General features: G+C 36.8%; 2 protein-coding genes across 2 annotated transcripts in view; both read right to left on the reverse strand.

Annotated features, from left to right (window-relative positions):
* The window catches only part of kcnn4 (potassium intermediate/small conductance calcium-activated channel, subfamily N, member 4), an 18,949-nt gene extending 9,171 nt beyond the window's left edge, over nucleotides 1-9,778 (reverse strand). The window contains exons 1-4 of the mRNA XM_024266928.2: nucleotides 8,844-9,778; nucleotides 4,649-4,744; nucleotides 2,929-3,365; nucleotides 1,933-2,074 (exon numbers count right to left, since the gene is read on the reverse strand). Of these exons, the coding sequence (XP_024122696.1) occupies nucleotides 1,933-2,074; nucleotides 2,929-3,365; nucleotides 4,649-4,744; nucleotides 8,844-9,230 (1,062 nt within the window). The 5' untranslated portion in view covers nucleotides 9,231-9,778. The remainder of the gene's footprint in view (nucleotides 1-1,932; nucleotides 2,075-2,928; nucleotides 3,366-4,648; nucleotides 4,745-8,843) is intronic.
* A 238-nt stretch (nucleotides 9,779-10,016) lies between these two features.
* The window catches only part of si:dkey-79d12.5 (protein BTG3), a gene marked incomplete at its 5' end in the record, with an annotated part of 2,683 nt that continues 2,032 nt past the window's right edge, over nucleotides 10,017-10,667 (reverse strand). Inside the window, 1 exon segment of the mRNA XM_024268464.2 lies at nucleotides 10,017-10,597.

A 10,667-nucleotide genomic window follows, 5' to 3' on the forward strand; every position in this document is an offset into this window, starting at 1 on the left:
ACTGGAATTTCAGACAACAGGAGATAGTTTTATCTTTACAAACACGGCCACTCCCTACTGTCACTGAGTTAATGTTTGCTTTACCTCACTGTAACCCTGTGTTTTACTGCACATCTTTTCCTCATCCTTTTAATGTTCAGCTGTCTGTCTGACCTCCAATCCACCTGTTTTAACCTTTACATTCCAGCGCTATCTATAAAAACATATAGTACCACTTTTTCTTCTTTTACTTTTCCTTTTTGCTTCCTCCTCTGCTTCTTCGATCAACAACCGTTTTTTTTTAACCCAAGCCTCGACTGATCTGGTATGGATATCATAGGTCTGATTTGCATATTTGGTTTAGTAATGATTTTATGTTGGATGTCCTTCCTAACACAACCCTTTGTGGTTATCCAGGCTCGGGCTCCCTTCACGACTTCAAATTTTTTTTTTTTAACCTAATCAAGTTGATTAAAACTATGACAGTTTATTTAGATGTTTCTCTGTGAAAACTATATTTTCACTGACAGCAGTAATCTGCACAGACATGCCGATGATAAAGGTTTCTTAATGCAGGAGATCAATTTCTCTAGAAAAAAAAAGGAAAAAATAAATTCTAAAATCAGCTCTAAAAAGGTTCAGAAAAACAGAACTTCTATCAAAGTGACCCCAAATTATGGTAAAAGCCAGTGACTGTATACGAGAACTGGATCAAGTTAGTGTGAAGTCCCTTCCAACTGAAGGTCACCTTTTTGGGTTAGTGGGCTCCAAACATTTTTATTAGGAATCTGATTGTCCAATTTATAACCTGGATAACTTGAAATAAAGAAAATAATATAATGACAAAAAAGGATTAGCAAGAACCTGTTAAAAAAGTATCAGAGCAAGAATAGTTATTCTGACAATATAATGACTGAGTGATAACTGACTATTTCTCTGGGATTTTGGCTTCTTGGAGCCAGTAGGTACTTCCTGTTTGGAACGCAGTGGAGGAGGGATTTTTTTAGTCCATTTCTTATATACAGTCAATGCTAAAAGCCAAAAATAAAAATAAATAAAGCATGCTAATGATCAGAAAAGTGTAAACCATTTTACCAGGGTCATTTACTTTAGTGCAAAAATATAAAGCGGAAAAAATTAAACAAGTGTAAGTGTAACAATGCCAAAATAAATAAATAAAACTAAATTAATTGAAAATAGATTCAATTATTTGAATGTAGCAAAGAGTGCAGAGTCCTTCAGGATGGCGAAAAATAGAGGACAGAAAAGTAGAGATGAAGAGAACCACACAAAGGTATGACAAAGCAAATGTTTCAGTGCAGAAAGTGTTATCAGGGTGGCTGCGCTCCAGAGGTTGGGGAGGTGGTTTTGGTTGGATCAACTACAGAAGAGGAGCAAAGATAAGAAACCTTCACTCTCTTTGCTAATCTAGAGGGTGAGTCAGTATGAATGCATTCCCTGTTTCATCAGAAAAGTTTTTTGTTTTTTTTATTTGAACTTTGTCCAACATCTTAAGATTATTAATAAAGCCAAGTATCACAACAACCTGTGAGAACTTGTCATTAACAGCAGAGAAGGCTTCAGTAGTTTCCTTTTTCTTCATTGCTCAGACATATTTTGTGTCTTGTGTTTGTAAGAGCAGTTATGACAAGTCACATTTTAAAAAGTCAAAAGACAATACACAATTTCCCAGACAAACTCAAAATAGTTCCATCAGTTTTTTCTCAAACATCTTGTCACAGAAGCAAAAAACTAAAAACTAAACCGCTTTAAAATCTGACTATTTTACATTGGAGTGAATGAAGACTCCTAGTGGCTATTTGATTTATTATTATTTTTTTAAACAAACTTAAATCCAGACGTTTTTAATTTTAAATAACCTATTTTGATCATTTTTTTTGGCACAAAATGTACTTTTACGTCCAATAATAATAAGGCAGTCCGTCTATTTACCATGACACCAGTGAAGAGACACACTCCCTTCCCACAGCTAGTCTTGGGTGTCACTTCCCCATAGCCCACTGTGAGGAATGTAATGGCTATGAGCCACAGAGCGGTGTCCATTTGGTCTGCTCCCTCTGGTTCTTGGAGTCGCCTGCAAGGTGGAAAAGCAGTTATAGAAATGATATTATGCTTTTAGCTCTAAATTAACTTCTAAAAAATACAATTGTATTTATCATATAAAAACACAATTAAATGTTATTACCAGTTAGATCTAAATGCTAACGAGAATAATGAGAAAATACAATTACGATAACTTCTATTTTTACAACTTAGCTACAACCAAAGAATATTGATTTAATACTCAATAACAAAATAGTAACTTTAACTCCTATTTAAAATAAATTTTAACATTTAATCTGAACATTTTTTCAGCAGCATACTACTCTGAATATTTAAAAGTAAAAGTGTAATTGTCTAACGACTGACGAAAACCTAAATATGCAGTAACTGTTGACAGATGCCTTGCACATTGACATAGCATGAGTTTGAGTCCGTCTGGCATCCCAACAATGTGGAAAGTGACTGGTGTAGCAGCTCAGTGTTTTTTACACGTGATGTCAATCAGAGGCTCTTTTATTACAAATGCAAATACACAAGGCTGAGACGGCGGAACCTCCCATTAACAAATGAACAAATGATCTCACAGAAGTTCAAGCAGCTGCAGACTGCAGAGGATCACGCTGACGTTTACTTGGCTGACACGGAGGGGAATGCTGTCACTAAAGATGAGGATTATGAAATCAGGTTCTGGAACAGCAGATGCTGTAATAGTTTGTAAAGTTTCATGTTTGTTGTGACACTTATGTTCACTAAACAGCTCAAAGCTGGAAAAAAAATGACCACGTTTGCGAATCAATTCTTAGTTTGACACTTTCTGTATGTGTCAGGATAATGCTAACTACTGGCATGTCTGTTTGTGAGTGGTGAGCACATTTGTCCTCCTACCTCTCACACAGAGTAAGCATCCACGACACAGTGAGCCAGAAGAGGAGGATGAAGACTAGCAGCGTTCGTGTGGGGTGCTTGTTCATCAGCACCTTGAGAACAAAGCGAAACGTGAAGTTGATATTGTTGAGCGAGCCTATGCTCCTGTAGGAGGCGCTCAGCAGCTCCTTGCTGTGCAGCAGGATGGCTCTGTGCACCAAGTACAGACGAAGAAACATCAGCATTGACAGGAGCAGCTCCATGTCCGGCAGGGCCCCTTTGTGGTGGCTGGAAATGCAGGGTGGACCGGCAAATGAGGAGTTGACATGGAGCCCCGCCTCCCAGTAAGATCCTACTGGATGGATGCCACAGACCAGCAGCTCCAGGATGATCACAATAACCCTGTGGCTGGTCATGGCTATTCGCCAGTCCACCTGGTTGTGGTCAATGATGAAGAGCTGCAACATGGAGGAAATTGTAAAAGAGAGAACAAGACAAACTCATAAAAGCTCTGAAACCTGAAAAGTAATAAAACTGAAATTACATTTAAGAAGGAACCAAATAATTGTATATATTTACCCTAGATGACAAAAATAATTAAGTAGTTTTCTACATCTGTATAGGAGCTTAGTACTAGGCTTACAAAGATTTTCTTAGCTGTTATATATATCTGTAGACCATCTGTAGGTATTGGATAAAGTCCATAAGTGCTTTCTTGAGCTGTTTTCTTTAAACGTTCTTTGTAATTTTAGCTTAATTGTGTTTAGTTTTGTCTACCACGTTTCTGTCTGCCTCCTTTGCTATCGTGCGTGCATTCAACCATATGGTCATACTTTCAATTTGGTGCTTAAAATATTCATGCTTAATATGTTTTGAAAATTCCAGCAGGATCTTTGTCATTTCCTGTAGGAAATGTAAAACCTTTTTTTTTTTTTTAATAAAATTGTCATTTTAGATTCATATTTGTCTGTTTTTCTCCTTGTGACACTTTAAAGTTATTAAAGTGGATAATAATAATATTTTCAATAAAAACAATCATCTTTAGTGCATCAAAGTACAATTTCAGTGTTTTTAGTCAACATAAAGCTTGAAATAGCATAAATTCTTGAATAAAGAATATATATAACCAAGATCCACTTTTAATTCAATCTATTTTATTGTTAGAATTACTCTGTGAGCTCTAAGTATAAATCTTTATGTGCTTTAAGCTGAATTTTCCACCTAAAATGTGCCCTTTCTTACCTCGTGTACACATGTCTGCTCTTGTGTGACACTGAAAAACACTGAAAAAGGAGCTCAAAGAAAGCAGGAGTGGCATCCAGGAGAAGTCAACCCAGACTTCTGCAGACATGCAAGTCTCTCAGCACTTGCTGTCTGCACTGCACTTAACCAAACTTGAACGGTGTGTGAGTGTGGGCATAATGATGGATTGTTTATTCTCCCTAAATTCAGCCAAATCCTCTCACGTGTGTAGACTCCACACACTACAGCGGTGGACCACTTTAAATGAAAGAACATCACAGCTGCGAAATCGTGTTTACCTGTGTGTCCTGAGGTTTCCGTGCAGACTATTTATTTTAATGCACATAGGAAATATAACAAAGGTAAAAAAATTTGAGGCTATATCAGCAACAGAAGGTTATTTTAAAACAAATCCCTGTTAAATATGTCTTACAAAGACCAACTCTAATTACTAATTAAAAAAAATAAATAAAGATGTCTTACTGAGAGTGAAACTCACCCTAATGTCCTTATAATGGAAAGCTATGACGAGGACCAGGAGACACCCAGTGGACAGGCTTATGAAACTGTTGATAGTCATGGAGACTTTTGAACCCTGGGAGGGAAAAAAAACCAAAGAAGTTTTTAGGCGTTCATATGTGACAGTTTTTAAGATAAATGGTTGCAGCAGAAGGCTATTTTATACTATAAATAAACAATTAGCAGAAGAGATGAGGTCAGACAATCCAAATTATATAACCTAATTACTCGTTAAGGTGGGGTTACCTTTGAAGAAAACTTTATATTACATATTCTAGCATGTGTCAAGTTTTGTCTATGATGACTAATTTATGGTTGCCAATCTGATACATAGTCAATTTTGGTTCATTTTGAATGATCCGATTGGGTCTGATTCACCGACCTAAAATCGATCCAGGACATCTTTAACCAACATTCAAACCATCTGACTCAGAGATAAATACCTGGTACTGAACAATGCAGGTGAAGTTTTCCAAATTCCTTGTATTTCTTGTTAAGATAGTTAAGTGTAAATTAAACATAGGTGCAAACAAACACGTAAACAAGAATGAATGTCAAATCCATTCATATTTTACTTTCATAGATCTGTTTTTCCACAATATTAGAAACAGAACATTAAACCACACTGTATAGCCACGTCTTTGCAAAATGTAAAGTGTTTCCAACGTTGGACTGTAATGATGGTTGATTCTTTTCTGCTGCATCACACGTGTGTTCACTGTGATCGTTTTCATGTTACAGTGAAAGGAACCCCCTGTGCCTTAATCTAAATGGTATCTTCCAAGATTGATCATCGATCACCCTCACTTTGAAATGATTTTTATAATGGTGTAGGTCAAGTCAGTTTGATTCAATTAACATCTTGCTCAGACTGATCAATCTAGTTGGATCATAGGAATAGAAATCGATTAATCAATTAATCAAATTATTGATTAATCGATACACCCCTAATAACAACACTAATAAAGCTTGCTTCTCTGCAGGAGAAAATTTTCAGTATTTAGTATAAAAAAAAAAAACTTTAGTTCACTTTATTTATTTATTACAAAAGAAAATAATTAATCTACAACAAAAATAAAATAATTCACTCTTTGTGTTTCAAACCACATGCATATCCATTCTATAGCCCTTTTTATAAAATACTAATTTTGTCTTTTGATTATTTGCTTATTTATTACTAAATTTTAAGACAATTCAGTCGAATTCAGCAGTTCACTCTTGGGAAACAACCAGGTGAGCTTACAGCTGAAGAGAACTAACATTTAAAAATGCAAAGATGTTTCAGACTAGTAAGAAGTTGTTTAAACTGGATTTATTTATTTTGACAAAATTCAAACTACAGACCTAAACACCCAACACAAAGCATGAACGTGGAACCTTCTCTGTAGATGGTAAATGTGTTAACCAGCAAACCACAGAGAGCCCACAGGAATGTTTGTGCTCAACACTTTTGATACAAACCATTATTTCTAAAATGAACCTCAATGATTTTTTAGGAGAAATGTTGGAAAAATGTAAAGATATTATTGATTAACCGTTTGATATTTTGGAAAAGTTAGATGAACTATATGCCAAACATTTACAATATTTTTTAAGTAAAATTACAATTTAAAAAAAAATCAGATTTGCTTTAACCCCTCGATCAGAGGTCACAATATGTGTTTTCAGCCTTTATATTGCTTTTTTTAATGTAGCAATTAATACATAATTCTATTTCTAAAAACTCCAAAATGTTACCAGTTTATCATTTTTATTGTATTATTAGTTCTCAAGCACAGCTACCCTGTGATTGGAGAATCAAAGGAAGTTTAAAGTAGTTACAAAAAGAAATAAAAATGTTTGTAATGAGTCTGCATAAAAAGAAGTTTTTAAAAGACACTCAGCTGCTGGAACGAGTGTGCTTGTAATTAAACACTTTCCATTCCAGGGAACTGACAGCTGCAGGCACAGATGCATATGCAACAAATCAGGGCTTCTGCCATGCCACTTCATGTCAGCAGGGTGAAGAGCACCTTTACCCATGATGCATGCATCCCTGCGCAGGAGAAGCAGTGGAAGATTTAAACAGGAAGTGGTTTTCGCTTTTAAAAAATTGCAAACTTTCAAACCTGAGGAAACTTGAGCGTGTTGGTGGTATGTTGTGACGTCTGCTGGCAGGCTATTTGGTTTTCCACAGTTTCTGCCGTAGCATCCACATCATGTCTGTGTTTCATCCAAGATTAATTAGAAGAGCCCACAAAAGCTCAGCGCTTCACCAAACACCCTAAATGTGGAGTTCAACAACTCCTTTTCCAAAACAGGTTTCAAATTTTCCTGTTGGAAACAATCGTTTTAAGCCTGGTGAATTTCATGTGCGTTAACCAATTGTTTTTAGAATCTTGGGTTGACAATGTGCTCGTGTCACCAGCATGGGCCACCCAGATTAACTCGGTCTTCTGAACATCTCAAAAAAACAAATGTTGGGCAAAAATTAGGTAGGTTATTTTAAAAATTAATATGTTTGATTTCAAAAACCTTGTTAATAACAAAAGGTCTTTTGCTTTGATTGATGGGGTTGGACATGGTAGGTTCATCCCATTTGTATCCATTCTAAAGACAATATTTTTTAGGGGCAAACAAATGTTTGAATCTTTTCAGATGTCTGGTGTAATATGTTATCTATTTCAATTATTTCCCAAGAAACAAAAAGGAAACACTTGGGTTCCGCGCTAATTTCACTCAGACAGACTTAATTTCACCCTCTAAATTGAAACACCTTCTGCTCCCATCCAGACTCAGACGGTGGATGTTGTTTTCAACTTTCAAAGTTGAAGGAAGATGATGACACGAGGTTGCGTCCAGTGCACACTTAGAAGCATAGGCTCCTGGCACAGGAACAGCCAGTCAGGATACGGTGAGTCTCTAAACTAGCCATGCAAACACCATAATTATGCGCTAAATGATGTGGAAAGATAGCCTGCAGTTCTGTTAACAATCTTGCTACAGGGGAAGAAGTGAAATGTGGAAAAACGTTCCATAAATAACCCGGTTTTCATGCACAACCATGTAAAGGTGCTTGAATATAACTTTGATGGAACAGCCACTAACTGTGTTGCAGAAGAGTTTAAGCAAAGTTAAGATGTTCTGCTGTTACAAACTGAGATGCTGCACTTTAAGATAGTCCTTTTTTCAGAAAAAAAAAACATCAAATTAATAGACAATTGCACAAACAACAGCTCTAGAAGAGGGATGCATTTCAAATAATACTTATTTTCAAGCGAGATTGGATATCACCTGATCTTGGTTTGATTGGCAAAAAGAAGAAGAAAAATCTGATTTATTGGTGACTCATGTGTTTTTGGTTTAGCTCTCCATCAGATGTGATGAAAACAAAGCTCTACAGGTTACTCAAAGAAATGTTTCTGACGTGTGTTGGAAATTTGGGGCTCCTTGACACTGTAATCAATCACTGACTTCACAGCCTAGAAGTAGACATGTTTTCCGGCGAGCATGAGAACTTTTTTCCACATGTGGAGCTGGCGTGTGCTCTAGGAAGTCGGGAAGTTAATAATTTGTTGATTGTGTGGCCTGGCATTGTTATCCACTGAGATCTGCATGTTAATGTCATGAGGCTGTGCTACCAAACAGAAGATCTGGAAACTAACTCACTAATCAGTGAGGGAGGGGGTCAAAACCCAGGTGCAGATTGAGCTGTTTGTGCTTTTGGTCACTTTATGATCACAAAAAAGCAGTTTGTGTTTTTTTCTTTTTTTTTTTTTGGCACCAAACCTAAAAAAAAAAAAAAAAATACAGATTTTTTTTTAATGGGCTAGAAGCAAAAATATGACAGGATATAGGGAATAAAATAAGTGACACATTTTAAGAGTTTTAAGCAGGAAGAAATGTTAAGATTACAAATTTTTAATTTTTGTTGTATAAATGAGGGTTTATGGAGGTGTGATGAAATAATCAGGTGAGGGGACCGAAAAATGACGCAGATACCTTTATATATACACTTTGTGAAGGTACAATAAATAAATGTGTCACATAAATTCAAATTATAAAGATAATTTGCATTAGATATTTTTAAAGGTTGCGTTAAAATTGAAGGAAAAAAACGCATTCCAAGTCTGGTTTTTTCCCCTCTAAGTCTGACTTGGACAAAACATGGTTTGGGTCATTTTCCATGTACTTACCGGCTGCTTCACGTGCGGACATATTTCGGTGTGTATGATCATGAGCAGGATCCCCAGCAGAGCTGCGCCTAAAGCCAGCGCGCAAAGACGCTTTTTGTCCTCAATCAAAAGTTTTCTGTCTCGCAGTCTGTAAAGGTTGTGTCCGTCCATGAGAGTCGCTTTCCTCCCGGTAAGTGACACGGAGACTTCTGTCGAGTCCGAGCAGTTAAGATGAATGGCACCATCACCGTTTGCGCAGGTCATTTTGGAGTGCAGGCTGCGGTTTGTTATCTCCATCTCCAGAGCGCACTGCGCGCCACGTTCGTCTCGTCTTCCCCCCCAGCAGTGACTATCCGCTGCGCCGTCCTCCTGTCGTCCTGTCCTGTCCCCCCGGTCAGGAGAAGGCATGTCCCGGTGGGTGAGTTGCGCACAGCCTCTTCTCCTGTCCGTAACTCATCGAAGAGGCTGAGATACCCGAACATCCGTCCTCCCTTCACGGTGAGGCTCGAACCAGCTGGTTCAGCGCGGTTGCGCGCCCCGATTCCATCTGTACACTGCTTCAGGCTGTGCGTCCTTACTTTGTACTCCACTTTTTTTTTTAAAGAGTGAGTCAAGCTGAAACTAAGTGTTTGGCGCACCAGCTCAGATCAATAAAACATGCATTCATTACACCCTTTTAAAAACATGTGTGCAATTTATTAATAACATAAATATTATTTTTGCGGAAGTTGTTAGGAGTGATAAATGTTGGGATGTATAAGAGTGATAAAATTATCAGAAAACACTTTGCGCAAACGGGTTTTGAATCATTACAACTGTTGCGCAATTACTTGTATAAGTTTATTTATTTTCCCAAGCTGTAATTTATTATTTATTTAGCACTCTTCATTTCCCCTTAAATGACTTTCAAAGAAAAGCTCTCCACAAACCAAACCTGCAGGAACAGCGTCATGGCCTTGGGCTAAATGAAGCACCAGCATACAGGAGTATTTCCTTTGAAGCATCCTGCAAATGATGACAATCTCTTCAGGCCTGTGACAGGATGACTTCACACTGACAGCTTAAAAAAACTCCCAGAGAGCAGAGATCGTAGTTTCAATAAAAATTGGTTTAATGCAGAGTAAAAAAAAAGTTTTTAGGAATAAAATAATTAACAGACAATTTTCAAAGTGAAATATTCATCTAAGAATCAAATAACTCAAAAAGCATGCAGTTTACTAAAGTTCTTCTTCCCACAAGGAATGTTACAATAAATATTATTTCATGTCAAGAAAGCATTTTAAAATGTATTTTTTTAAAGATTTAAAGGATTTGTGTGCAGCAACAGTTAATACAAAAGTCAAACAATTTCATGTAAAAGATGTGACTTGGGCTCCATCCACTGGTGGTCAAATAAATTATGCAAAAGGAAAAAAAAACAGTAAAGTCATTGAATTGTTAGTATTTACAAGCAGTTATATAAAAACATTTATTTACAGCTACACCTGGTTAAAAACCCTGAATCACATTTTACAGAGATTGAATGTGATTTTGTACACAGTGATAATCAAACTGGTAAAGATCCTCATCATCATCACAAAAGAACAGAGAAAGTTCATTATTTGGCATAAACTGTTCCTACGCTGGCCAATACCCTCAAATCATTTCTTTAAATACAGTACACGAGAAAAGGGGAATGCAGTTGCAGTGCATTAAAGAGTTTTTGCTGGACTTTGTGCTGTATTGCTGCATAGAGTACAGCAGTGGAATTAGCAAAGATTGTGCAAGAAGTAAACCTGAAGTTAACAATCACAAGACAGTTTTGTTTGGCTCGAGTACATAAACAGATCATCATATGGCTCAGTT

This window comes from Oryzias melastigma, linkage group LG16 (genome assembly GCF_002922805.2).
Source record: "Oryzias melastigma strain HK-1 linkage group LG16, ASM292280v2, whole genome shotgun sequence".
Classification (NCBI taxonomy): domain Eukaryota; kingdom Metazoa; phylum Chordata; class Actinopteri; order Beloniformes; family Adrianichthyidae; genus Oryzias; species Oryzias melastigma.